This window comes from Bufo gargarizans, chromosome 5 (assembly GCF_014858855.1).
Source record: "Bufo gargarizans isolate SCDJY-AF-19 chromosome 5, ASM1485885v1, whole genome shotgun sequence".
NCBI lineage: Eukaryota > Metazoa > Chordata > Amphibia > Anura > Bufonidae > Bufo > Bufo gargarizans.
In genome coordinates, this window is record NC_058084.1 from 425,786,283 (window position 1) to 425,814,281 (window position 27,999).

At 45.7% G+C, this 27,999-nt stretch overlaps 1 protein-coding gene across 1 annotated transcript in view; it reads left to right on the plus strand.

Annotated features, from left to right (window-relative positions):
* The window catches only part of LOC122939162 (mitochondrial poly(A) polymerase), a 38,603-nt gene extending 11,202 nt beyond the window's left edge, over positions 1 to 27,401 (plus strand). Inside the window, exons 4-9 of the mRNA XM_044295164.1 lie at positions 2,718 to 2,942; positions 5,519 to 5,730; positions 9,328 to 9,554; positions 12,185 to 12,277; positions 19,392 to 19,465; positions 26,215 to 27,401. Coding sequence (XP_044151099.1) covers positions 2,718 to 2,942; positions 5,519 to 5,730; positions 9,328 to 9,554; positions 12,185 to 12,277; positions 19,392 to 19,465; positions 26,215 to 26,547 — 1,164 coding nt within the window. The 3' untranslated portion in view covers positions 26,548 to 27,401. The remainder of the gene's footprint in view (positions 1 to 2,717; positions 2,943 to 5,518; positions 5,731 to 9,327; positions 9,555 to 12,184; positions 12,278 to 19,391; positions 19,466 to 26,214) is intronic.
* The last annotated feature ends 598 nt before the right edge of the window (positions 27,402 to 27,999 follow it).

Here is a 27,999-nt window from a genome sequence, read left to right on the forward strand (position 1 = left end):
TTTTCTGGGGCTTGATTAGTCTCCTTTTTCTGGGAAGCATGCCTTTTCGTGCCCTTGTCCTAGCCATTCCCAGGGACTCCCTTTTCCACAGGGGATGGCTGCATTCCTGGGCAGGATAGAGTTTTCACCTTCTCATGGGGTGGGTCTCTTTTCTCACCCGGCTTGCAGTGGAAGGGGACTTGCCCTCTTCCCATGGTGACTGTTGCTAGTCCTTCTCTCAGTATCTTCAGTGATCAGTGCTTCCTCCGTTTCCTCTCTACCCCGGCATCTGTTCCTGGGCCTTAACAGCGTGTTTGCCACGTCAAGGCGTGTCTTGGTCCGAGACCATCAGAATGTTTTTCCTTGCCAGGTCTCTTTCTGGTTGGGTTCTTTTGCTGTTAGGCTTTACAGACTTGCCTTCCTTTTGCCAACTGGGTGTTCCTCAGGGCCTTCTTTTAGCCAGGTGGTTCCCTCCTTGGGTCAGGATTTTTCCCCTTTTCCCAGACATTTTCTCCGCTGACAGGTTCTCTTGCTGGCCTTCTGGGACCATCCTATTTTTCTTGTTGGATCTGTCCTCTTATAGGGCATTCTTCAGTATACAGTTTGGCTAGGTCACTGCCAACAGACACCTTCCGGTTGTGCTGCGCTCCTGTTTTATCAGTGTGGAGCAGGGATTCTTCCAGTTCCTTCCCCTGGTTTTCCAGGGTGTACTTGTTCAACTCTCTGTTCTTGCGCAGGACTTCTTGCCCTGCTCCCCTTCTCCTGGATTTTTTTTTTCCAGCCTTGGGTGGAGCAGGGTGTTTTCCTTGGCTCCTTTCTTGCATTTGGAATATTTTTCCCCAAGCACTTGTCTTTGGGATCCTGGCAGTCTTAAAGTTTTTTTGTCTTTGGACTCCTTATGGTCCTGGAGCCTCTTGGTCCATTTCTTTGGTTCTCCTACCTACCATTCCATGCTAGGGTTCTACAGGGCCTGTTGTCACCTGGTTCTTCTGCACCTGTGCACCCAACCGTTAGCATGACTGTTCTCTTCCCACCCTCGGGGACTGCTTGGGACGTCCCACAGTGCTGTGTCCCCCAATGCAATTAATGAGAAAATTTGGATTTTTGTACTCCTCACCATAAAATCCCTTTCTCGTTCGATGCATTGAGGGACACAGATCCCACCCTCTGTTTTCATTTTTCTTTCTGTCACCTGGCTGCTGCTCTCGTTTCCTTTCCCGGGCCAGGACATCTTGGTTCCTGCTTTTGTTACTCTCTCCTACTGCTATTAGCCTAGTGGCTGTGGAAAGGGTATAACCCACCTGAGCGGAGCCAACACTTTTCTTTTTCTAGTGTCATATACCCATGGTGCTCTGTCCCCCAATGCATAGAACAAGAAAGGGATTTTACGGTGAGTACAAAAATCCAATTTTTTCATATATGCAAATGAGCCTCTAGAAGCAATGAGGGTGTTGCTGTTACACCTACAGGCTCTGCTCTCTCTGCAACTTCATGCCCTCTGCACCTTGATTGACAGGGCCAGGCAGGCGTGAAGACGTTTGAACTGCCTGGTCCTGTCAAAGTGCAGAGGGCACGGGAGTTGCAGACAAAGCAAAGCCTCTAGGTGTAACGACAACGCCCCCGTTGCTCCTAGAAGCTCATTTGCTTATAATAAAACTTCATTTTTCTCAGCAATGTGGGCACATATGAACATGGGACCAACACAGATGCCTTCAGCTGCCAAGTGCACATGTAACAGGTCAGACAGTGTCATAGGGACAAATCTGCTGACAGATGCCCTTTAAGCAAAGTTCTTAGGTGTTTTATTTCCTTACCTTTTTAATAAAAGGAATGTGTCAAGGGAAATTACCTATTGTTTAAATCTTGTTTTTATGTTTAACATATTTAAAAAAAAATGTTTTTTTAAAATTTTCCATGTCTGTCTATATTAAAAAAAACAAAACATAAATTCCTGCCGCTTTCACGCTGGTTGCTAAGAAGAATAATAGGCGCCACTTCTTGGCCTATACAGATCACTTTTCGGCAGTTACCTGCTGATCTGTACACAGAGGTGATATCAGTACAGACAGGATAATGGTGGATTTATATGGTCCGATTGTCGGGCAGATTATTGGGAAAAAACATTTCTGTGCTGTGCTTCTGTGGGTTTTCTGTCCGTGCCTCCACATCGCAAAAAACGAGTGCATGAACAGACGGCGAGCACCCGGTCAGTGTTATTTTATGGGAATACACAGACATGTGAGGAGATGCCAGTACACAATCTCTAAAGCTGGCTGTAGACCTTTTTTGCAAATCCAGAGATTTTTTTTTTCTTCCACCAACAATCTTGGGCTCTGTGCAGACTGCGTTCAAGCCTTTCAGCGGAAGCATTAATAAGACATTTCCTGATGGAAGGCACCAATGTATGACGCTGCGTAGGCATACGTTGCCGTTGACTTCAGTGTATAATACTTCATACTTTTTGCAGTGGCCCACGGTATAGAACAGTACAGACTAAACAGAAAAAAGGTTAGCAGACATTTAACACACTAATGCAGGCAAAAAGGCCAGTCATGTGGCCTCCACTGAGTGAACATATAGGTACTTTTGATGTGTATGCCGGGAGCTTTTCTCTGTATACACCAAACGTAGAGCTGAGATGCAGTATCTACATCTGTAGACGGCCCTGCTGCCCCCTGCACTTGGAGAACTGTTTGTTTCATTCCGCTAACTTTCCTTAATATTGTCCCATCAATCAGATAGAAGACCAGGCACAGATGCTCCTAGATGAGCTCCAGCTAACAGAGGAAAGCATCAGGCTCCGCTACTTGGTCAGCTCTTTGATAAGTGACATTGCCACCGCCTACTTCCCAGAAGCGACTGTACATCTCTACGGGTCCAGTGTCAATTCTTTTGGCAAAATGGGCTGTGATTTGGACTTGTTCTTAAATCTGGAGGATATAAAAGGATATAAAACTGGAAAGGTAAGACGGTGGACTGTGAATAGGGAATGAGTTGAAAACTTGCCACAAAACCCCTTTAATTATTCTCTGAGGTCTGGGTATGAGAACGTGAAGATGTGAAGAGTCTTTGCCCATAGAAGCAAATGCAAAAATCAAAAAATGTATGTATACAGTGTTTCTTAATGTCAGACCTGTGTGTGCACATAGGCGTACTTTGGTTGGAAAGATTGAAATGATTCTATTTTACTTAATGCCTTAATGTAGTATAATGGTGAATTTACACATGCCAATAATCTGGAGACTATCCCACTGAACATTCCTGCAAACGCGACGTTACTGACTTCTGCCCGTCTAAAGGTGCAGCTGATCACCCAATGAATGAGCGAAATGCACGTTCATCGGCGGTAAGGGCTCTTTCACACTTGCGTTCTTTTCTTCCGGCATAGAGTTCCGTCGTCGGGGCTCTATGCCGGAGGAATCCTGATCAGTTTTATCCTAATGCATTCTGAATGGAGTGAAATCCGTTCAGGATGCATCAGGATGTCTTCAGTTCCAGGACGGAACGTTTTTTTGGCCGGAGAAAATACCGGCCAAAAATCCTGAAGACTTGCCGCAAGGCCGGATCCGGAATTAATGCCCATTGAAAGGCATTGATCCGGGTCCGGCCTTAAGCTAAACATCGTTTCGGCGCATTGCCGGATCCGACGTTTAGCTTTTTCTGAATGGTTACCATGGCTGCCAAGACGCTAAAGTCCTGGCAGCCATGGTAAAGTGTAGCGGGGAGCGGGGGAGCAGCATACTTACCGTCCGTGCGGCTCCCGGGGCGCTCCAGAGTGGATGACGTGATCGCATGGCACGTCATCCATGCGCATGGGGCGCTCTGACGTCATTCTGGAGCGCCCCGGGAGCCGCGCGGACTGTAAGTATACCGCTCCCCCGCTCCCCGCTCCTACTATGGCAACCAGGACTTTAATAGCGTCCTGGCTGCCATAGTAACACTGAAAGCATTTTGAAGACAGATCCGTCTTCAAATGCTTTCAGTACACTTGCGTTTTTCCGGATCCGGCGTGTAATTCCGGCAAGTGGAGTACACGCCGGATCCGGACAACGCAAGTGTGAAAGAGGCCTAAGAAGCGCTTCCTTCCCAATAATCGGCTGCTCCTTAGCACTTGTAAGTCCACCTTAAGCCTAGCCTTGCATCTGTTATTTACATTGCTGTGGCCAGTCATACACATCAGATAAACGCTGGCAGACAGTTGTGTCTCTTGACCTCCCTCCCCCATACACATGCATGCTCAGCTTGGCAGTGGATGTATGTATTCTGAATGGGGAGGGAGAAAGCTGCTGCCAGACACCTCCATCAGTGCCTTCTTCCTTAGAAAGGATCGGGCACTTGAAATCCAGCTGCCCAATCCTTACTTCTCCCACTATCTGACTTTGGGGTACAGTCAGGAGACCTCCATGGCTCCACCAACCGTTTGTCGTAACGTGTTATCACAGTTTGAGCAGATTTCTGTTAAAGCTTTATATGTGCAAAACCCGACTGTGAATAAATGTTTTGATCTCCATTCATATCGTGAAGATGAGTCTACATGTGGTATCACTTTTGTAGCAGATCTCAGCTTCAGTGACGTTAGTAAATTAAAGAGGATGTCCCATGAAAAATATTTTATAGTTTTCAAGCCAGCACCCGGATGTGAATATTTTTGTAATTGGATGTAATTAAATATTTAGTATAGCTACTGAGCTATTACACGTAATCTATCTGTATAATGCCACCTGCGGTTTACTTCTTCTGATTTCTCTGTCCACATCACTGAGGTTGACACACATGCTGAGTTTTGGAACACTGACGTGTGAATGAGGCTTTAGAAAGAGGTTGTCATGTACTTTATGATGTCTGATTTTTTTACATCAGTCATGGGATAACCCTTTTAAAGGGAACCTGTCACTCCAACAAACATCCCAAGCCGGCAGCAGTACCTGAGAGTAGCCAGCAGCGTGTTTGTAACAATCATTCTCTTCCTGCAGGCAGATGAAGCAAAAGCTGTAAAAACGTTCGTTAATCCCCTGCCCGGCGCGCTTCTCTAGTCAGGCTTGAAGTCACGGGGGCAGCGGCCTCCTTGCTTCAAGATGCAGTAACCGCGCCCCCTTCCCTGCCCCTTCGCTGTGACTGACAGCCGGCTGTTCGGCAAAGCCAGCTGAACTCTCTGCATAAGCGCTGTCGGTCACAGCGAAGGGGCAGGGAAGGGGGCGTGGTTACTGTGACTTGACGCAAGGAGGCCGCTGCCCCCTTGGCTTCAAGCCTGACTAGAGAAGCGCGCCGGGCAGGGGATCAAGGAACGTTTTACAGCTTTTGCTTCATCTGCCTGCAGGAAGAAAATGATCGTTACAAACATGGTGCTGGCTACTCTCAGGTACTGCTGCTGGCTTGGGATGTTTTTAGGAGGTGACAGGTTCCCTTTAAGTGGGTTGTCCAGATTTACAATAACTGCTTTTCCCAGAAACAGCCCCACGTTTGTCAACTCCTTTAACAGAACTGAAGGTACACAGACATATAATGATGATGTTTTTCCGCCATTGTTATGCGTCCACAGACTCCGAGCTCTTACTCTGCAGAGTTTTGGATGAGGCGGGTTTCCTCGGGGAGAACGGCACAACAGAAGATCCTGTCTGTCATCGGTGAATGTATAGACAGTTTTGGTCCTGGATGTAATGAAGTACAAAAAATTCTAAACGCACGCTGTCCTCTAGTACGGTTTAGCCACCAGTCCTCAGGCCTCCAGTGTGACCTTACGGCTGACAATAAGTAAGTACATTTCATATACATTGATGACCTATCTGAAGGACAGGGCATCACTATAGAATAGGTGGGTGTTCCTACTCGGCACCCCACTGATTTGCTGTTTCTAACATGGGAGCAGATCTACAGTAATGGTGTATACAGTTGTGTAGTTCCAGTATTGCAGCTAGTAAAAACAGCTGATCAGCAGGGGTTCCAGGAGTCTGACCCCTGCCAATTTGACATCAGTATTTATGTCCTGAAAAACATTTTTACCTGACGTTGCATATTTATTTGGGGTAGAGAATACTAACTTAAAGAGGTTGTCTCATCTCAGACAATGGGAGCATATCGCTAGGCTATGCCCCTATTGTCTTATAGGTGCGGTTCCCACTGCTGGGACCTGCACCTATATCGGGAACAGAGCCCTGCATGGTGGTGCTGGAGGACTCCAGTCCAGCCATTACCAAGTGCTCTCCCTGTAGAAGTGAATAGGAGCGCACTGCGCATGACCGGCCACCGCTCCTATTCACTTCTATGGGCTCGACAAATAGCCAAGCCAGTGCTCGGCTACTTTGGGCGGCCCCATAAAAAATGAATGGAGGGCTGCTGCGCATGCACAGTGTGCTCTCCACCACTTTCGGGGCCCTGTTCTCGATATAGGTGCGGGTCCCTAGCGATATGTCCCTATCGTCTGTGATGAGAACCTGAAAAGACAAAAAATTGAGACATGCAATTTTTGGGTAAAAAAAATAAAAAGATTTTAGCTCCCAATCACTTGCCTCAGTGGTGATGGAGGACGGTGGGCACATGACCTTCATGTATAGCAGGGCCTGGATCCTCAGTGTTTGAACAGCTGGGCGAATAATCTCTATAAACAAAATTGTGCCCCTGTCACAAAATCAAAAAACATGGCTGCTTTCTTCTAAAAACAGCACCACACCTATACACAGGTTGTGTGTGGTAATGCAGCTCACTTCAGTGGAGCTGCAGTACTGGACACAACACACGCACAGGCGTGTCGCTGAATAACCATGCGCTTCTAATCCTGAATAAACCCTTTTAGAGACCATTGTTTAGATATAATGAGAAAGCTTGGGTTCACAGCTACATTTTTTAAATAGTCTTAAGTAGTCTGCTCCGGCAGAGTACATATTTCGGGCATAGTCGGACTTTCATTCTCTATAATGGGATCCGGTGGCTTTACAGCATAAATGCCTAATTTCTGACAGAGAAATACCACTGTATTTAGTACTTTCACACTCGCGTTTGGTGCGGATCCATCATAGATCTGCACTAACACATCCGTTCAGATAATACAACCGCATGCATCCGTTCAGAACGGATAAGTTTGTATATCTTTAACATAGCCAAGACTGATTCGTCTTGAACACCATTGAAAGTCCAATGGGGGACGGATCCGTTTTCTATTGTCAGTGAAAACGGGTCCTGTCCCCTATTGACTTGCATTGTGTGTCAGGACGGATCCGTTTGGCTCCGCATTGTCAGATGGTACACCAAAACGCTGCAAGCCTCCAAAGCGGAATTGAGGTGGAACGGAGCCAAACTGATGCATTCTGAGCTGATACTTCTATCTATTATTTTGTGCAGAAAATCCACCTCGGTTACAATACCTGCAAAATGGATGAGATTTTAGAAATCCGCCATGTAAACTGCAGGTTTTTAATTGTCAGCATATTAATTTATGCTGCTGGTTTTACCCACAACTTTCAGCCTTTGCAGTGCAAAGGTCAAAAGAAGCAAAAGACCCTTTATGATGCTGCTGCTACAAAAAACTGCTCATTTCTGTGCCTCAATGACAGATTCTCCTTAAAAAGCATCAACATGATTAACCTTAATAAACCAGACATACCGCCTGGTAGGGTTGAGCATGCTGATTAAAATGATAACTTACCTATGCTTCTAAGTAGCAGTGTTCTCAAGAAATTGGCATTTAAAAAAATACTAATTAGATTTTTAGAGTGCCAAGGGGTGGGCCAGAAGGCTTAGAGCACCGCTATCCTAACACCCATGTCCTCTGTGCACTCTCCCCTGCCTTGTAATAGACATCTCGTTCAGCCCTGTATTCTCGTGCATGTGCGAGTCAGCTCAGTGACTGGGCGGTTGAGCACTGGATCTGATGCAGCTTCCCGAGCTCATCAGATCAATTGTGCAAGCGCCAAGTTGGCTGAGTGACTCCTTTAACCGCTTATATGTATGTGATAATGTGTGAGGGCTTGTATAGGGCGGACTGCTGTGGGGAGTCCCCTCCATACTGTATGTGGGGGGTGCCGGCTGTGTAAGGCCTCTTCTGTGTAAATGAGCATTGTTTTTCCTGCTTCATTTCTGCATTCAGGACAATTCGCAGCATGTTCTGTATTGTGCATTTTTCATGCAGCTCTGGTTCCATAGGAAGTGAATTAGGCTTGTGTGAAAAACGGATTGCATCCAGATGCAATCAGCTTTTCACTGATAGTCGCTAGGAGATGTAGAGTGGTATTCTTCAGTTTTTCACCTGCTGTAAAAAAACGCATGCAATCCAGACTGAACGCAATTGCAGAAAAACGGATCGAACTTGTCTGCAAAACCATCAGTTTTTACCTGAACAGATCCTCTCACAATCCGTATCATTCATGTGAAAGAGGCCTGCTGCAATGACGGGGAACGACGATCATGCCGAACCCTCTAGTTTAACCCCTCAGATGCTGTGTTTAGAAGCGATCGTGGCATCTGTGAGGTAAGGCAGGGGGATGCGGCTCCCTCTGCCTTCCGATCGGAGCTCCCACAGTGAAATTGCGGGTCTCCAGGCAGTTACCGTGCACAAGGCACAGCTCAGCAGGGAGCTTGTCAAAATCCCATTCACCCTAATAGATCTCTATTACGATGAATGGGACAAGGGATCAAAAGTACCCAAGTTCTAGCCGCCCAAAAAACAAGCCCTAATACAGCTCCATGGGTGGACATTTTAAAAAGTTATGGCTTTTATCAGAAAATAATTAAAAATTTTTTTATTTTTTTTTAAAGTAGCAAAACAAGACCTATACAAATATGGTATCGTCGTAATCTTATTGACCCAGAGAATAAGGGTGTTGTCATTTTTAGCACACAAGGAACGCCAAAATGTCTAAACCCAGAATTATTTTATTTTATTTTTCTCATTTTCAAATACAAGACATGATAAATTAAGTGGTGCCATTAAAGTATACTACTGCAAAAAAAAAAATTAGCCCTCATGTGGCTATGTGAAGTAAAAATTAAAAAAAAGTTATGGATCTTGTAAAAATGCAAAAACGAAAAAATGGGCTTGATCTAGAGTTAAATTTAAGTGCAGAAGTGGAACAGCACGTGGACCCTAGGGTGTGTTCACATGTGCAGTTTTGTTTGTATTTTTGCCTTCACATAATTCAGATATTACCTTGTAGTGAAGGAGAAATCATTTCTAAGCAGGTGGGTCCCTCTGCTGGATATTTTGGAGAACTTCATTATTAAGATACAATTAGAATTTCCTTTCTTTGTTATCATTGCTGATTATGTGAGTAAAACACGTGACACGGAACATAATATATATTTTTTTTTCAAAGGGCATGCATTTTGCTTTAACCTAATCCTTTCTTTGCGTTCTAGAATTGCACTCAGGAGCTCTGAGCTTTTGTACATATACGGTAACCTGGACCACAGAGTGCGAGCTCTGGTGTTTGCGTTGAGATGCTGGGCTCGTGTCCAGGGGATCACTAGCTGCATTCCTGGACAGTGGATCACAAATTTCTCCCTCACCATGATGGTCTTATTCTTCTTACAGAAGAGAAACCCTCCTGTTATTCCAACACTTGATCACCTGAAAAGTCTTGCAGGTAAAAAAAAAAATGCATTTATTTTATAGATTTTTTTTTTTTTTTATGCCTTTTTTTCCAAAAGATAATGCGTCCATGGTAAATGTCCTTTTGTTTTACGTATCCACAAAGGTGCAAAAAGCAGGGTCCAACAGGCGCTGCCATGGAGCCATTAAGTCCACGACCCTAAGAAAATTATAGTAATTTATGTAAAATTCAGTGGGGACACTTATCAGAACTTGGGCTAAAGAACACTGACTTAGGTGCCCAAAGCAACCAATCAGATTGATCCTTTCATTCTCCAAAGGAGAAAAATGAAAGGTGGAATCTGATAATTAAGCCAGTGTTCCTTAGCACCAGTTTGGATAAATGCCCCCCACTGTGTGTTTCAGTGTTGATCTGACCTTTTCTTCAGGTACAGGTTGTATCTGAGTATTGACCTCCAAAATGCGTAGTGCGTTTTAAAAGCTATATACACCTTTTGGGGGCAATTTTGTTAGTCAATTGTACTCATTATGAGCTAAAAATCATTTTTTTCAATTGGTCTTTATTAAAAATATGGAGTCCTTTTCTGTGTACAGGGCTGAGATGATCTACTAGCAGGATCTGTATTTTCTGTCTGCTCCATCAGACAGGGAGCTGACAGGCTCCTTATCTCTGCTTTCTGACATTATAAACACTCATCAAAGCTCAATCTTTATTTTACTGAAATAAGATGGCTTAAATAAGTGTTTGACATCTTAAGGATTTATTAGACTGGCAGATTTTCTGGCAGATGATCACTAACAAACGTTTCTTTGAACGCTCATTAGCTATCCTCTGACAGTTTAATACTGCCTCCAGCATGCTTAAAAATCACAATGGTTTCGGCGGCAGATCGTGCTGTGTAATAGCGATCAGCCGCCGGCACACCACTGCCCTGCATGGGGACAAGCGATGGCATAGTGATCGCTCCTCCCCATGCCACGGAGGACATTACTGCATGTAATAGCAGGGGTTTCCTGCGCTAGCCATCTGGGGATTGCCAACAGGGAACACTTCCCTCCCGACAATCGTCTGCGGCATTGGGGTGTCTAATACATCCTTTTAATTTAGAGATAAGTGTTATTAGATGACCGGCACAAAGTAAGTACGATGCACACAGCTAGAAAAACAGTTAACCCTTTGTGACAGAACGGCTCAATATTTTTAATAAAGACGAATTGAAAAAAATGATTTTTATCCCCAAATGAGTAAAATTCAATCATAAAAAATAAATAAAAATTGTCCCCAAAGGTGTACATAACCTTTAATTATTAAATTATTTACTCTTATAATATTATGGATTTACTGAATTAGTGGAAGCGCCTGTTTGGTTTATAAGCAAGATGTAGTTTCTTCATTTTTAGATGCATTCAAGCAAAATGAAATTGGTTGAAAAGGATGGATGTATTGGGAAGCTATGTGCTTCTGATTTAGGGTCCTCCTTTATTACATTAGTATTACTGCGCCCCTGTAACAGATGTGTTGGGGAGCCTTGTGAAAGGTTATAGTAGCTCAGTGTGTGCAGCTTTCTTTCTGTGAAAGCAACGCTTTATATTATGTTTTATATGTATTATGCAGCTGTATATATTGTGTAGATGTCAGAAGTAGTTGTTACATTTCTCCAGTATCTGGACGCTGGGTATTGCACACTGTGAATTCAGTGCGTCACATGTCAGCCTATATTTTAAAAGAAAGTGACAGCTTTCCAGGCCCCGTCTGCAAAGTCCATTCTTGTGGAACAGCCCAGAGATAGGATTCAATTATACAACAGTTCAAATGGACAAGAGCCACGGGGGGCGCCTGATCCTTGTCCTCTAAACTACGCAAAAAGGAGCAGTAAACAAAGTGTAAATCATAAAAAAAATAGCTGCTTAGTATGTACACACATATATGTAAGTGTCTCTGGTGCTTCCCAGAAATGTGGGTAGGTAAGTAAAGGACAGATCACCCAGGTTTTTCTGACCTAAATACTGTTCAACAATTCCAACAGATATACGCTGCCCCAGTATAATTAAAAAAAGGAGTGTGTATAGACCAGACATGCTCCCTTTGGCTGATGGCTGTCTCTTCCAGCACCCCCATACACATACCTGCTCGGGCCGGCTGAGCGTGTATGTGTTTTCAGTAGAGAAGAGGAGAAAGGTGGAGACTTCTCTTCTGGGGTAACAAATGGAGATTCAAGCATCTGATCAGGAGCTTCCCACATATATTATTAGATTGTTGGTTGGCCTCTCTGAAAATGATTGGTTCTGGAAACAGTAGGATATACCACAATATTTGGTTGACTGGATATGACCAACCCCCCTACTATTGCTAAAATAAGGCTACTTTCACACTTGCGGCAGAATGATCCGGCAAGCATGATCCGGCAAAACATATGCCAACCGATGGCATTAGTAAGACTGATCAGGATCCTAATCAGTCTTAAAAATGCCTGATCTGCCAAAAAAATGCATTGAAATGCCGGATCCGTCTTTCCGGTGCCATCCGGCAAAACGGATCCGGACGGATCCTTCATTTTATTTATTTTTTCCACTTTTTTTTTTCGGTCTGCGCATGGCGTCCCCTCTTACCCCTTCTTTAGGGCTATTTAAAGCAATACTGAACTCCTGCAATTTTATTTTCAGGTAAAAAAGAAAAAATTATCATTGATGGCAACGACTGCACATTTGTGGGAGATATTAACAAAATTAAACAATCTGCAAGCACAGACTCACTTGGTAAGTCGGATGTATAAGCAGATGAGGGTGTATGACCCTTACATTTATAATTACCACCTTGATGATAGTTACAGTGCAAACTAGTGATACTAACTTTAATACAGTTCTGTATAACCAAAGGGGGTAAAAAAAGAAATCTCTTATGTATTCAAAAAACAGCACCTTGTCTGTAGGTTGTGTTAGGTATGACTCCTCAGCCTCGTTTTCTTGAATAGAGCTGAGCTCCAATACTAGACACGAAGAAGAGAAGACCTTTCCTTCTAATTTATTGGACTTAAGTTCCCATCCTTCATAGGAAAAGGTCAGAAATTGATGGAAACATCACTGAAATGGTTCTGGAACAGCATGGGGAGGATGTCTGGATGCATCTTGGACTCACAGGTCGCTGCTGGGAACGATGTTGTCCGAGTAGTACGCCACTTTTACAGACTGACAATACGCACAAAACTGAGGATAAAATCTATTTTAGAGGAAAAATTGTTAGGAAACATTCTTTCCTGTATATTTTTTTTGTATATAAAGTGCAAGTGCTGCCAAAAATTACAAGGAAGAGGCACTCCGATACAACCTGTATATCACATAGAGGAGGGCCTCATTCACATTGTGGTACAATTGTTCAGGTAGTGGGACTCCTACACTCATAAAGCCTATGCACTAAGGGAAAGGGCTGCCAAAAAATTACAAGAAACCGGCACTCCAATACACCCTTTATTACACATAAAGGAGAGCATCATACATACCCTTGAAAAATTATAATTGATGGCCTGCTGGTGACCCTCATAAACATTAGGAGCAAGGAACTGCTGGTGACCCTCTAAAACATTAGGGGAGAGGGTCTGCTGCTGAGCTGACCATCTAAAACAGGCATCCTCAAACTGCGGCCCTCCAGCTGTTGCTAAACTATAACTCCCAGCATGCCTGAACACCCTTTAGGTATCAGCCTACAGCAGGGCATTGTGGGAGTTGTAGTTTTAAAACAGCTGGAGGGCCGCAGTTTGAGGATGCCTGATCTAAAACATTAGGGGTGAGGGCAGCCCATCAAGCATGTTGATATGATGGAGGAGGAGGAGGACGAAAAAAGGAAGATTGAACCATATACCCTTTTTTGTGATGGAATGGGTGCATGGGAATACGGTGTATACACCATAAAAGCCACATTGAAAGTGCCTTTATGTTCAGCTGCTTTCCTTTGGTGGAGTAGAGAAGTCAGGGGCAATCCAGGCCTTGTTCATTTTCATAAGAGTCAACCGGTCAGCATTTTCAGTTGACAGGTGGATGCGCTTATCAGTTTGTATGCCCCCAGCAGCGCTAAATACCCGCTCTGACAAAATGCTGGTGGTTGGGCAGGCCAGCATGTCCAAGGTGTAGAGAGCCAGTTCGTGCCACGTGTCCTGCTCGGACACCCAATAGTTGTAAGGCACAGAGGGATCACTAAGGACGGTCTGCTATGTACTCCTTCACCATCTTCCAAAACTTTTCCCTCCTTGCGCGGCCTAGTGTCACATCAGGGTGAGGGTGCTGGCGGGGTGTCATGAAACTGTCCCAGGCCTTGGAGAGTGTTGCCCTGCCTCTGTTGGAACTGCTGTGTGTTCCCCTCCTCGGTTTCCCAAGAAACTATGTATTCTGCCGCCAGCGTTGTCAGCTGGAAATTTTTGGAGCAATTTTTCCACAAGGACCTTCTGGTATTGCACCATTTTGCTAGTCCTCTCCACCACAGGAATGGGACATGAGAAGTTCTCTTTGTAGCGGGGGTCGAGAAGGGTGAACAACCAGTAATCGGTGTTGGCCAAAATGCGTATAACACGAGGGTCATGGGAAAGGCAGCATAACATAAAGTCAGCCATGTGTGCTAGAGTCCCAACAGACAAGACTTTGCTGTCCTCATCAGGAGGATGACTCTCAATCTCCTCATCCTCTTCCTGCTCTTAGGCCCATCCACACTGAACAGATGGAATAAACCTGCTATGGGTACTACCCTCTGTAGAGGAGGCAACAGTCTCCTGCTCCTCCTCCTCCTCCTCCTCATCATCCAATTCGCACTGAGAAGACGAACTGAGGGTGGTCTGGCCATTTCCACCTCTTCCACATGCAAAGCGTCCGCCTTCATTGTGAGCAACGAGCTTTCAGTAGACACAGAAGTGTGATGGTTACGCTGATAATAGTAGCATTGCCGCTCACCATCTGTGTTGATTCCTCAAAGTTGCGTAAAACCTCAGAGGTCAGACATCCATGCCCACTCGTCGCTTGTGAAGAGCGGAAGCTGACTGGAAAGGCGACGACCATGTTGCAGCTGGTATTCCACTACTGCCTTCTGCTGCTCACAAAGCCTGGCCAACATGTGGAACGTGGAGTTCCAGCACATGCTCACGTCACACAACAGTCAGTGAGCTGGCAATTGCAAGCGCTGCTGCAGCGTTGCCAGACCGCCGGAAGCTGTCGATGTCTTGCAGAAATGGGCACACACGCTGCCCACCTTCGCTAGTAGCTCAGGAAAAATGGGGTAGGTTTTGAGAAACTGCTGAACACGTGGGCTAGGCACGGTATGTGTGTGAGCTTGCCGGGCTCCAAAGCCACCACCAAGTTACGGCCATTATCAGACACAACCATGCCTGGTTGAAGGGTGAGTGGCAGGAGCCACAGCTCAGTCTGGTTCCTTATACCCTGCCACAGCTCTGCGGTGGTGTGCTGTTTGTCACTTAAGCAAATTAGTTTCAGCACAGCCTGTTGCCGCTTCCTCACTGCTGTGCTACAGTGCTTCCAGCTACTGACTGATGTCTGACTGGTGCTGCAAAATTATAATTCAGAGGAGAAGGGGGGGTTGCAGCCTCTAATGTAGGTGATGACGGAAATCCTGATGGAAGTAGGGCCCGCAATCCTTGTCGGTAGCACCTGTGCCATCCCAGGGTACGACTCGCTCCCGACCTCCGCAACGTTCACCCAGTGTGCCGTCAGGGAAATGTAACGTCCCTGGCCAAAAGCACTTGTCCATGTGTCAGTCGTTAAGTGGACCTTCCCAATAATTGCATTGGTCAGGGCACGGGTGATGTTAGGACACATGCTGGTATAAGGTGGGACGGCACACCGGGAAAAATAGTGGCGGCTGGGGACTGAGTAACGAGGTATGGCAGCCGCCATCAGGCTGCGGAAAGCCTCAGTGTCCACAAGCCTAAATGGCAATATTTCCAGGGCCAGCAATTTGGAAAGGTGCGCTTTGTGGGTGGGTGGCTGGGTATTTGCGCTTTCGTTCAAAGGCCTGGGGTATGGACATCTGTACGCTGCGCTGGGACACAGAAGTGGATGTGCTAGCTGATGGTGCTTGTGAAGGTCCAGTTGCAGGGCAGGAGGCATCCGGGCCTGCATCTTGGATAGGGGATTGGCCAGCATGTAACACAGGGGAAGAGGAGGCAGTGGTATGACCTGCAGACACTGATTGTGGACCCAGGCGTTCGGCCCACCTACAGTCAGGTCCATAAATATTGGGACATCGACACAATTCCAACATTTTTGGCTCGATACACCACCACAATGGATTTCAAATGAAACGAACAAGATGTGCTTTTAACTGCAGACTGTCAGCTTTAATTTGAGGGTATTTACATCCAAATCAGGTGAACGGTGTAGGAATTACAACAGTTTGGCAAGGGGGTGCTCTGGGGAACAGTTGCGGGCCTGTTTGGTGTGGCTTGCCTTCTCCCTTTTGCCACCCCACTGCCTTTTCCAGCCTGTTGTGGTGCTGCGGATCCCTCCCCCTCTGTACTGCTGTCCTCACTCAGCTTGCCACCTTCCCAGGTTGGATCAGTGATTTCATTGTCCACCACCTTCTCTTCCACTTTCTCACTCTGGTCATCCTCCTGACTTGTTGACCTAACAAGAACCTCACTTATTGACAACTGTGTCTCATCATCATCATCATCATCATCAACCTCTTGAGACACTAATTGCCGTTCCCCACCGTCATCTTCTGACTGTGGATGCTCAAGAGTTTGGGAATCTCCTCATGTCCCTCTTCAAGCGGGCTTGGTGAGAAGACCAAATCAAGGAATGGCAATGAAAAGAGCTACTCTGAATATCCGAGTGTGGGATCACTTGTTTGCCAAGACTCTCCATGGTGAGAGGAAGAAGGATCAGGGTGAGGATTCTATTGACAAGACTCTTGGCTACTGAGACTGGACTTTGTGGAAGACAGGGTGGTGCTTAACCGACTGGAAGCATTATCTGCTGCAATCCAACCCACCACCTGGTCGCACTTGTGTGACTTCGAGAGTGGTGTCCTGCGCTGCCCTGCAAACTGGGACATGAAGCTAGGTGTCGTGGATGAGTGTGTTTCTTGTGCTCTGGCAGCAGGAACAGTTTCATCGCGCCCAGAGCCACGGCCTCTGCGTGCACATCAGCAGAATGGCCACTTCCCCGTCCCTTACTACTCGCCTTGAGCATATAAAATAGTAGATATGCTTGCAAGTCTTGAGCATATAAAATAGTAGATATGCTTGCAAGTATGTCACACATACAGAAGCGCAGATTTTGTAAGTCTATGCGCGAATAAATTAGACTGAATGTCAGATATTTATGATGCGCAAACGTTATACAGGAGAAGTAGCGCAGGTAATGTCGCTGTCAGCAGCGGCCAAGCAATTGCACGCAATTTAGCGCAGGTTGCGCTAATAATATATATTGCAGACAGCTAAAACACTAGTCCTTAAAAGGACTTTTGGGTCTCTCTCTCTAACACCTTTCAACACTAAACCCTGCCTAAAAAAAAAATAATAATAATAATTTGTGTCCCTACACTATCTGTTCCTTCTGCTGCAGCTCGCCCTGACTAAGACTAACCATGTGTCACTGTAATGCCAGTAACCAACATGGCTACGGCATTACAGTGTTTTGGGGTGTATTTTTACATATACCCATGCTGGGTGAGATAAATATCCATGTAAAAGACAACTTTTCCCTTTTTTTTTTTTTTTTTTTTTTTTTTTATATACAAAGTTGGCATTTTACAGAGATATTTCTCACCCAGCATGGGTATATGTAAAAATACACCCCAAACCACATTGCCCTACTTCTCCTGAGTACGGCGATACCACATGTGTGACACTATTTTGCAGCCTAGGTGCGCAAAAGGGCCCAAATTCCAATGAGTACCTTTTTAGGAGGGCATTTCTAGGCATTTGGATTCCAAACTACTTCTCGCGCTTTAGGGCCCCTAAAATGCCAGGGCAGTATAAATACCCCACAAGTGACCCCATTTTGGAAAGAAGACACCCCGAGGTATTCTGTGAGGGGCATGGCGAGTTCATAGAAGTTTTTTTTTTTTTGGGCACAAGTTAGCGGAAAATGTTTTTGTTTTGTTTTTTTCTTTTTTTTCTTACAAAGTCTCATATTCCACTAACTTAAACAAAAAATAAAATTTTACATGAACTCGCCATGCCCCTCACAGAATACCTTGGGGTGTCTTCTTTCCAAAATGGGGTCACTTGTGGGGTATTTATACTGCCCTGGCATTTTAGGGGCCCTAATGCGTGAGAAGTCTGGAATCCAAATGTCTAAAAATGCCCTCCTAAAAGGTACTCATTGGAATTTGGGCCCCTTTGCGTACCTAGGCTGCAAAAAAAGTGTCACACATGTGGTATCGCCGTACTCGGGAGAAGTTCGGGAATGTGTTTTGGGGTGTATTTTTACATATACCCATACTGTGTGTGAGAAATATCTCTGTAAATTTATACAAAGTTGTCAATTTACTGAGATATTTATCTTACCCAGCATGGGTATATGTAAAACTACACCCCAAACCACAATGCCCTACTTCTCCGGAGTACGGCGATACCACATGTGTGACACTTTTTTGCAGCCAAGATGCGCAAAGGGGCCCAAATTCCAATGAGTACCTTTAGGATTTCACAGGGCATTTTTACACATTTGGATTCCGTGAAGAGTATGGTGAGTTCATGTAAGATTTTATTTTTTGTCACGTTAGTGGAATATGAGACTTTGTAAGAAAAAACAACAAAAAAAAAAAAAAAGAATTTCCGCTAAGGCTACTTTCACACTTGCGTTCAGAGCAGATCCGTCTGAGACGGAGCCGCTCATATAATGCAGACGGTGGCTCCGTTCAGAACGGATCCGTCTGCATTATATTGTTAAAAAAAATTCTAAGTGTGAAAGTAGCCTCAGACGGATCCCTCCAGACTTTACATTGAAAGTCAATGGGGGACGGATCTGTTTGAAGATTGAGCCATAGTGTGTCATCTTCAAACGGATCCGTCCCCATTGACTTACATTGTAAGTCTGGACACATCCGCTTGCCTCCGCTCACAAGCGGACACCCGAACGCTAGTGTGAAAGTAGCCTAACTTGTGCCAACAAAAAAAAATCTTCTATGAACTCGCCATGCCCCTCAAAAGTGATCTTTATAGCGCCGCAGCGATTTTACGGTGTTTTTGCAGTGATCAGAAAAAATAATTCTGTCACTGCAGTGGGGCGGACTGAACGCAAGTGTGCGCACAAGATCAGGCCTGATCGGGCGAACACTGCGTTTTTTGTAGAGCCTATAGAACATGTCCTATTCTTTTCCGCAATTGCGGACAAGAAAAGGCATTTTCTATATAGTTCTGGCAATGTGCGGATCTGCAAAATGCGGAACGCACATTGCCGGTGTCCGTGTTTTGCGGATCCGCAAAACACATACGGTCGTCTGAATGGAGCCTTACAGGGAGGTGATCAATGACAGGGGGGTGATCAGGGAGTCTATATGGGGGGATCAGGGGTTAACTTAGATCACCATAAGATGGTCATCGACTCATCAGTGTTTGGTTCATAGAACAGCAAGAGGTCCAGGTATTGTGGCTAGAATACCGCTCCATTATGGCCACCGGAAAACCTGCTTTACTTCCACCTAGATGCAGTCAGCACTGGTATGAGGGGAATGAGCACTTCTCCTCCCCCTCTCCTATTTGTGTCACCTACCTTCAGAACCAGCTGCTATCTACAGTAGGTGCTGAAGGTGATTCATGTATGTTGGAAAGATGATTCTTAGAAAATATGTGAACATTCCCAGTTTTATTAAACTATGTAAACCATGTCTTAATGATAAACTTGTATTTCTATGTTTTTGTAGATACACTTCTTGTTGAATTCTTGGAATTTTATGGAAAGTTTGACTTCAGAACCAACTGCGTAGATATTCGCAAGGTTTGTATATTCTTTGCAAAGCACAAACTTGGTCTGGACTGGAGGGCAGTTACAAAGAGCATCTCTCGCTCTGGAGGACCCGTCCTCTCCTGCATTATAAAGGCATCCCATTGATTTGAATGGTATCGCTGTAATGGTCATTAACCCCTTAATGACCAGGACATTTTCTTATTTTATTGTAGGCATCGGAGCTTTGTTTAAGTATTGCAATCCTCTGCAGCAGTATCGCAATCCACTGTAGTACTCACTATGAAACTACCGTAGCAGGGAGGCTGGCCAGTCACTCACTTCGTCCCGCACATGCCCCTCCCACTTTATTGATGAAGTGAGTGACATTACGCTGCCGGCCGACCTGCCTGCTACGATAGATTCATAGTAAGTACTACAGTGGATTGCGATACTGCTGCAGAGGATTGCAATACTTAAACAAAGCTCCCATGCCTACACTTTACATATGAATACTGCTGTGAGCGCACCTTTTGGTTCAAAATATATTTTCCACTTCATCACCACAACGGCTACAAGGAGATTGACCCCTGACCTCTGTAGGGGCAGGAACAGAGAGAGGGTTTAAATCCCCCCCTCCCACCACCAACACCAGTGTTTCCTGTCCCTACAGAGGACAGGGGCAGAGAGAGTCTCCCTGCGGGGAGATGAAGATGTAAGCAGAACTTCCTGACACCTACCGGGTGTTCCCCCTGCCCTCCTGCGGTCTCCGTACTAACGCTGGGCAGGGGCGAAGGAGGGAGGCCTCGCTCCATTATTATATGTGAGCCTGCTCCCGGTCGCGATCTCCCGCCGGGCCTGTTTGGCTATCGCCGGGTGCGCGCCTAAGCGCTTCAGGATAACGGCCGTCGTCACTTCCGGGTGCCGAAAGGAAGTGACGACATTCAGAGGCGTCTCCGAGTTCAAATTTTCGCGCGCAGCAGCGCCGATTGTCAGTGTACCGGAGCCAGTGTGCAGTCATGTCGGCTGAACCCCGCTCCCCTGGAGACCCTTCTGTGCCGCCTGTAGTAAGTCCCCTGTGGGGAAGCGCTTTTTTTTCTTACCCTGTACTTGTCTATACACTGTACCAGGTTACTTGTTCCTCCTCCTCCACATCTCTGGCTTGGGGCTATATCCTGCTGTTAGCATGTGTACTTACCATAGCTAATTAGGGTTGTTCTCCCCAGGTCACTAAGGAGGCTCAGAGAAAGATCAAAAAACAGTCCAAATGTGTGTCCTGCCTCAAACGGCTACCGGACGACTATCGTAAAAAACTCTGTAAGGACTGCATATCTAATGTGATTGCCGAGGAACAGCCTTCTTTCCTTAAAGATCTAAGGTCCATGATCCATGAGGAAGTCAAAACCTCCTTATCTCAGATACCTTTACCCAGGGATGAACCCCCTTCAAAAAGACATAGGGGCCCATCCCCTTCTCTATCTGATCCAGAGATTCTAGAGGAGGAGGCCTCGTCCTCCAGAACACGGGAGGACGAGGTGGTCTTCTCTGATCTTGAGACTCCAGAATCAGAACAAAGATTCTGCTTCTCCTTGGACGAGATGCCTGACCTATTAAGGGCAGTCCGGGCCACTATGGGGGTCGAAGAAACCCCTAAAGCACACTCAGTCCAGGATGAGATGTTTGGGAGGCTCAGGGTTAAAAAAACCCGGGTGTTCCCAATCAATGAGAACATACGGGATATGGTGCTGGACGAGTGGTCCAACCCAGAAAAAAGGTTGGGGGTATCCAGGTCCTTTAGAAACCGGCTGTTGTTCGACACGGACGAAGTTAAAATCTTCAGCGAAACACCAAAAATTGATATTCAGGTCGCAAAGGTCAATAAAAAGACTGCCTTGCCCTTTGAAGACACCTCTCAACTGCGTGATCCCATGGACAGGAAAGCAGATAGCCTCTTAAAAAAATCATGGGAAGCAGCGATGCTTGTCTTAAAAACAAACATCGCTGCTACCTCAGTGGCAAGATCCATGAAACTGTGGCTAGAGGAACTGGAATCTCGTATCACAGATAATACTCCTAGGGATGAGATCTTGAGATCCCTCCCCCTGTTAAAATCCGCCACAGCATTTATGGCTGACGCCTCAGCGGAATCGGTCAGATTCGCCGCAAAGGACGCGGGACTCTCCAATGCGGCCCGTCGCGCCCTATGGATGAAAAGCTGGTCGGGCGACAACACATCAAAGATGAAGCTTTGCTCCATCCCGTTCTCAGGGGAATACGTCTTTGGGCCCGTCCTAGACCGTATCCTGGAGAAAGCAGCGGACAAGAAAAAGGGATTCCCAGAAGAGAGACCCTACAAAAGGAAATATCCCTTTCGGGCCCCCACTAGCCAGAACAATCCCTTTAAGGGTAAAGGGAAGTCAGGACGCTGGAGTTACCCTAAAGGGGGCAGGGGTAGGAATACCCCCTCCTCCTCCCAGAGTAAACCCTCGGATAAACAATGACGTCAGAGTGGGGGGGAGATTGAAGAACTTCCTGACTCCTTGGGAGTTCATTACTCCGAACCCTTGGGTCCGGGACATCATAAGATCCGGGTACCGGATCGAACTCTCTTCATCTCCCCCAAACCGCTTCATTGTTACCAACCTACATTCCCCCAAAGTACGCGGAAAGATATTGGAAGGAATCCAAAGCCTTCTGGCAACGGACGTAATAATACAGGTCCCGCCAACACAGCAAAAACAAGGTTTCTACTCAAACCTGTTTTTGGTAGAGAAAAAAGAAGGCTCGTTCCGTACGATTATAAATCTGAAAGCCCTGAACAAATTTGTCATCTATCGGAAGTTCAGGATGGAATCCCTGAAATCCCTGATTCCATTGATAAAAAGGAATGCCCTGATGTGCTCAGTAGACCTCCAGGACGCATACTATCACGTCCCAATTCATCCAGAGTCACAAAGGTTCTTGAGGTTCGCCATCCAGGACCACAAGAGGGTAATCCGTCACTACCAGTTTACGGCCCTTCCCTTTGGGATATCATCTGCACCCAGAGTGTTTACAAAGCTGGTAGTGGAGATGATGGCCTTCTTGAGACACAAGGGACTGGTGATCATACCGTACCTGGACGATTTCCTCCTAGTCGGCAACTCAGAGGAAGAACTCAGAACAGACCTGCAGTCCTTTCTGTCCCTTGTCCAGGATCTGGGTTGGTTGGTGAACTTGAAGAAATCAAACCTGGTGCCCTCCAGCACTATCCAGTTCCTGGGTGTTATCCTGGATTCTCAAACACAACGTACCTTCCTTCCGCCAGACAAGGTCAGAAACCTTCAATTAAAGGTCCGACGATTCCAGCACAGGAGGTCCTGTCCTATAAGAGAAGCTATGAGTCTCCTGGGTCTCCTCTCGTCCTGCATCACGTCCGTCCCATGGAGCCAGTCCCACTTCAGATCCCTCCAGTCGTGGATCCTGAGAGCTTGGAACAGACAGCAGGCCTCCTTGGATCAGAAGGTCATGATCCCTCCGGCAGTAAAAACCTCCCTAGATTGGTGGAAGAACACAAGCAATCTGTCCTTGGGGGTCGTTTGGGAGAAAATCCCCTACATTCAGGTGCTTACAGACGCAAGCGAGAAAGGATGGGGAGCGACAGTGGGAGACCGTTGGTTTCAAGGTTCCTGGACCCCAACTATCCGCTCTCAGTCCTCCAACTTCAGGGAACTAGAAGCGGTCTGGAAAGCTCTGAAAACCGCAGAGATACTTCTGAGGGGTCAACATGTAAAGATTCTCTCAGACAACACGACGACGGTGGCGTACCTATCTCACCAGGGAGGAACGAGATCGGAGAAACTGATGTCTATTACAAAGAAGATTTTCAACTGGGCAGAATCCCACGTGAATTCCATCTCCGCAATCCACTTAAAAGGGATACTGAACGTAGAAGCGGACTATCTCAGTCGCCAGTCGATAGACCAGACAGAGTGGTCCTTGAATCCAGAAGTGTTCCAGCTGCTGGCAGGAAGATGGGGCACTCCACAGGTGGATCTATTCGCATCCAAAAGAAACGCAAAGGTACCGACGTTCTGTTCATTAAACCCACGGGACAATCCCTGGGCGTTGGATGCGCTCACAATTCGTTGGGACTGGGATCTCAGTTATGCGTTCCCACCATTGCCTCTACTTCCCAGAGTAATCCAGAAACTCTACCTAGAAGATACGACACTAATCCTGATAGCTCCCTATTGGCCGAAGAGGAGCTGGTTTCCTGCTCTAAGGAATCTGTCAGTAGAGGACCCATGGCCTCTTCCTGCCAGGAGGGACCTGCTTCACCAAGGCCCAATACTACATCCAGACCCAAGCTTCCTCAAATTGTCAGCTTGGATCCTGAGGTCCAGAAGTTGAGGTCACAGGGGCTCTCGGACCAAGTGATAACTACCCTTAAAGCTAGTAGGAAGAAGGTTACCTTCTCAATCTATCTAAAAATTTGGAAGAGATTCTGTACATGGATGGGGAACCCAGCCCCAAACTTAGAGCCGCCCAATTTCCTGAAGATCTTGGACTTCCTCCAGCAGGGACTTGAACTAGGTCTCAGACCCTCTACCCTAAAGGTACAGGTCTCGGCACTAGCCTGCTTCTTTGATCGCGATATAGCCAGTCATCACTGGATCAGGAGATTCATGAAAGCTGCCTCCCGTCTACATCCCTCTCTAAAATCTAGGATCCCCAACTGGGACCTTAACGTGGTACTCACCGGCCTAACTCTCGCTCCATTCGAACCCCTATCTGATTGTTCCATCAAACATCTATCATTTAAAACCGCTTTCTTGGTGGCCATCACGTCCGCAAGAAGGATAGGCGAGATCCAAGCATTATCGATACAGGAACCCTATCTCCGTATCACCGATGATAGGATTATTCTTAAATTGGATCCGGGGTTCCTGCCTAAAGTTGTATCGGATTTCCACCGAAACCAGGAGATAGTCTTACCCTCCTTTTGCAATAATCCCTCTAACGATAGGGAATCGAACTTCCACTCTCTAGACGTAAGACGCTCTGTCTTACGGTATCTTGAAGTGTCAAAGGGTTTCCGTAGATCTAATAACCTGTTTGTCCTCTTCTCGGGGAAGAATAAGGGTCTGAAAGCCTCCAGATCCTCTCTAGCACGGTGGATAAAAGACTCCATTTCCATTTCTTACGGGTCCCAAGACCTGTCTTGCCCCTCAAATTTGAGAGCTCACTCTACCCGGGCCATGTCCTCCTCCCAGGCAGAACGGGCCGGAGCTTCCCTTGAAGACATTTGTAAAGCCGCTACGTGGTCTAACATCCACACCTTTACAAAACACTATAGGTTAGACCTATCCAGCTCAGACTTGTCTTTTGGACGGAAAGTCCTTCAGGCGGTCGTCCCCCCCTAAGCTATAATTTTTTATATCTCCTTGTAGCCGTCGTGGTGATGAAGTGGAAAGCCGGAATTAGACTTACCGGTAATTCAATTTCCACGAGATCACCACGACGGCACATATATTCCCTACCCTTCCTTAAGCCTTACCTGGGAGGTTATGAAGTAATACCCTCGGTTTAGTATGTTTTGTTCTCACCACTTTTTTTATCTGTCTCTGTAATTTTGGACACACTGGTGTTGGTGGTGGGAGGGGGGGATTTAAACCCTCTCTCTGTTCCTGCCCCTACAGAGGTCAGGGGTCAATCTCCTTGTAGCCGTCGTGGTGATCTCGTGGAAATTGAATTACCGGTAAGTCTAATTCCGGCTTTTTCATATTTTCTTCCTTAAAAACCTAGGTGTGTCTTATGGACAGATGCGTCTTATAGGGCGAAAAATACGGTATATATTTTTATAGTATGGGCATTTTCGCACGTGGCGATGCCCATGATGTTTTTATCGTGTGCAAATTTTGATTTACATTTTGGGGAAAGGATGTGATTTCAATTTTTATATTTAACAATTTTTTATTTAAAAAAAACTTAATTTCTTTTTTTTTTTTTTTTTTTTTTTTGATAGTTCACATAGAGAACTATAACAAGCAATCATTAGATTGCTTCTCTCCTAGACTCCAGTGCATTAGCATTGGAGACTGTAAGGCAGGGGCTCCATAGAAACATAATATGCAGCAGCCTCCTGTCAAACAGCAGGACCAGGGCTGCCGCATTAAACGCTGTGGCTCCCCCGATCCCCGCCAGGGGGAGCCAGAGCACACCTAGAAGTGCATTTCTGGGTTTTTAGGGCATCCAGATGCCATGGTCACATTTGACCACAAAGCATCGGAGCATTTCATGCTCTGATGCTGTCCCTTGCCCTGCGCTGTATCGTGCAGGGCAAGGGTTTTTTTTGTTTGCATTTTTACACTACTAGGCGGAAGCTTCCTCTTAGCGGTGTTGTCGGTGATGTCACCGGCACTTATGGGCGGGCTTTAGCGCTGCCCTAGCTTGTTTTCCATCTAGGGCGGCGTTGAAGCCCACCCATTAGTGTTGGTGACCTCACCGGACTCACTGCTTGGTGGAAGCCTACGCCTAGCAGAGACCCAGTATATCACCGGATCTGCAGAAAAAGCCCTTGCTTTACTACACTATTCAGCTCAGGGCAAGGGAGAGCATCGGATCTTTCTGGGTGAAGAAGAGGATATGTCCGGGTTCAGCTCTGAACCCGGACAACCCCTTTAAGGAATCAAAGCCTTATAATGAAATTTGGTTTGGCATGAGCTGTAGTAATGTTTCTGCAATTCCACAGTGTGAAGTTGGTTGGGCCATTTATTATAGAGTGCATCTTTATATTAATTTATGTATTGATCTTCTTATAGGGCATAGAAAAGAACAAACCAGAAGCCGCTGCTCTGTACATTCAGAATCCATTCGAACAGACTCTGAACATAAGTAAAAATGTAAACCAGTCTCAGCTCCAAAAGTTTGTGAACCTCGCTCAGGAGAGCGCCTTTATCTTACAAGACCAGGCAAGTAGGTCTTCAAAGAATGGAAAACCCTGGGGCTTGGCTTCAATATTACAAACTACAAGCGCTGACAAAGGAGCCACCACTAAGAGGAAGAAGAAGGTGTCCGCCAGTGAAAGGATTGGTAGTCTCTTGGACTCTTTAAAGGACAGTGATAATACAGGAAAAACGGAAGCAGAGCATTGACCGAGGTTTTTGGGTGCATTGGAGAATGCCAAGCTCTGGACCAGAACTTATACCAGACTGCAGGGTCCGGTCACTGAATGACCACTTGGAGTAATGTCCATTTTATAGCCATTAAGTGCTCTTTGACTGTTTTAGTTATTTAAAATCAATTTTTTTTATGTGAATCTGAGGTGTAAAATACAGGCGTCTCCAGTATATGCTATGTGTATACAGGGAAGCCCGTGGACGGTGATTTATACAAGAGCACTGATATAGAAGACCATTGGCCCTGCCATGAACTTGGTAAAAAGTGTAAGATACTGTAGAATGTATGAGGAGTATGTAACTAACAGGGAGTATTCAAGGGTTGGCCGTTTATTAAAATGATTATTCCTTATATATGCTGTGTTGCCTTATCAAGTGGCCGTGAAAGATACACATACCAGAACCAGAGACAAACGTAAGCAGGATCAAGCCTATTAAACCAGACGTACTGTCTGGTAGGATTGATCCTGCTGATTAGAATGATGGTTTTCTATAAATTGTCTGGAGGACAACACAATGCAGAATTGTAAGGCATATTAGATATGCCTACTGTAGTTGGTGTGAGACCCAACTGCCGGGACTAGAGTGAAGGTGCCACAGGTCTCAGTAAAGAGCACTTTTCCAAAAACAAAGTATTGCTTCTGATTTTGTGCTGTATGTGATTTACAGTACAGCAGTCACTTGAATTTCCAACACCGCCCCTTTTGTCCTTATGGCTAGGAGCAAAGGCCAGTAGCCAAAACATTATGATCACTCCCTTTGTCACTTATCCTGAATCAGATGTGCTGTTCAATAAAATAAAAACTATGAGGAAGCTGAGGCTGTAGGGCATTATCAGAAAATGATTAAACATCATTTTTTACAAATTTGGTGCTATAAATAAATAATGAAATCTTGTAGTTTTCGTTGTGGCCACTGAGCCTCACATTAGTCTAAGGCCTCTTGCACATGGACGTTTTTTTTTTCTGTTTACGTTCCGTTTTTTGCATTCCGTATACGGACCGTATAGAGAACCATTCATTTCACTGGTCCCCCCCAAAAAAGAAAGGTACTCAGTTTACCTTCTGTTTTTCCGTGCATTTCAAATATAGAACATGTCCTATTATTGACTGCATAACGGACAAGGATAGTACTGTTCTATCGGGCCAGCTGTTCGGTTCCGCAAAAAACGTAATGCACACGGACGTCATCCGTATTTTTTTGCAGACCGCAAAATGCTGAAAAAGCCATACGGTCGTGTACAGGAGACCTAACTCTTCCTGTTCTGTACAGATCACTTCTCAGCAGTCATATCATTATCATCACATGCATGATTACAATGATGGGATAGGGTCCGCAATTCCATTCCCGACAAAAAATAGAACATGTCCTATTCTTGTCCGCAATTGCGGACAAGAATAGGCATATTCCTTTAGTGCTGGCGATGTG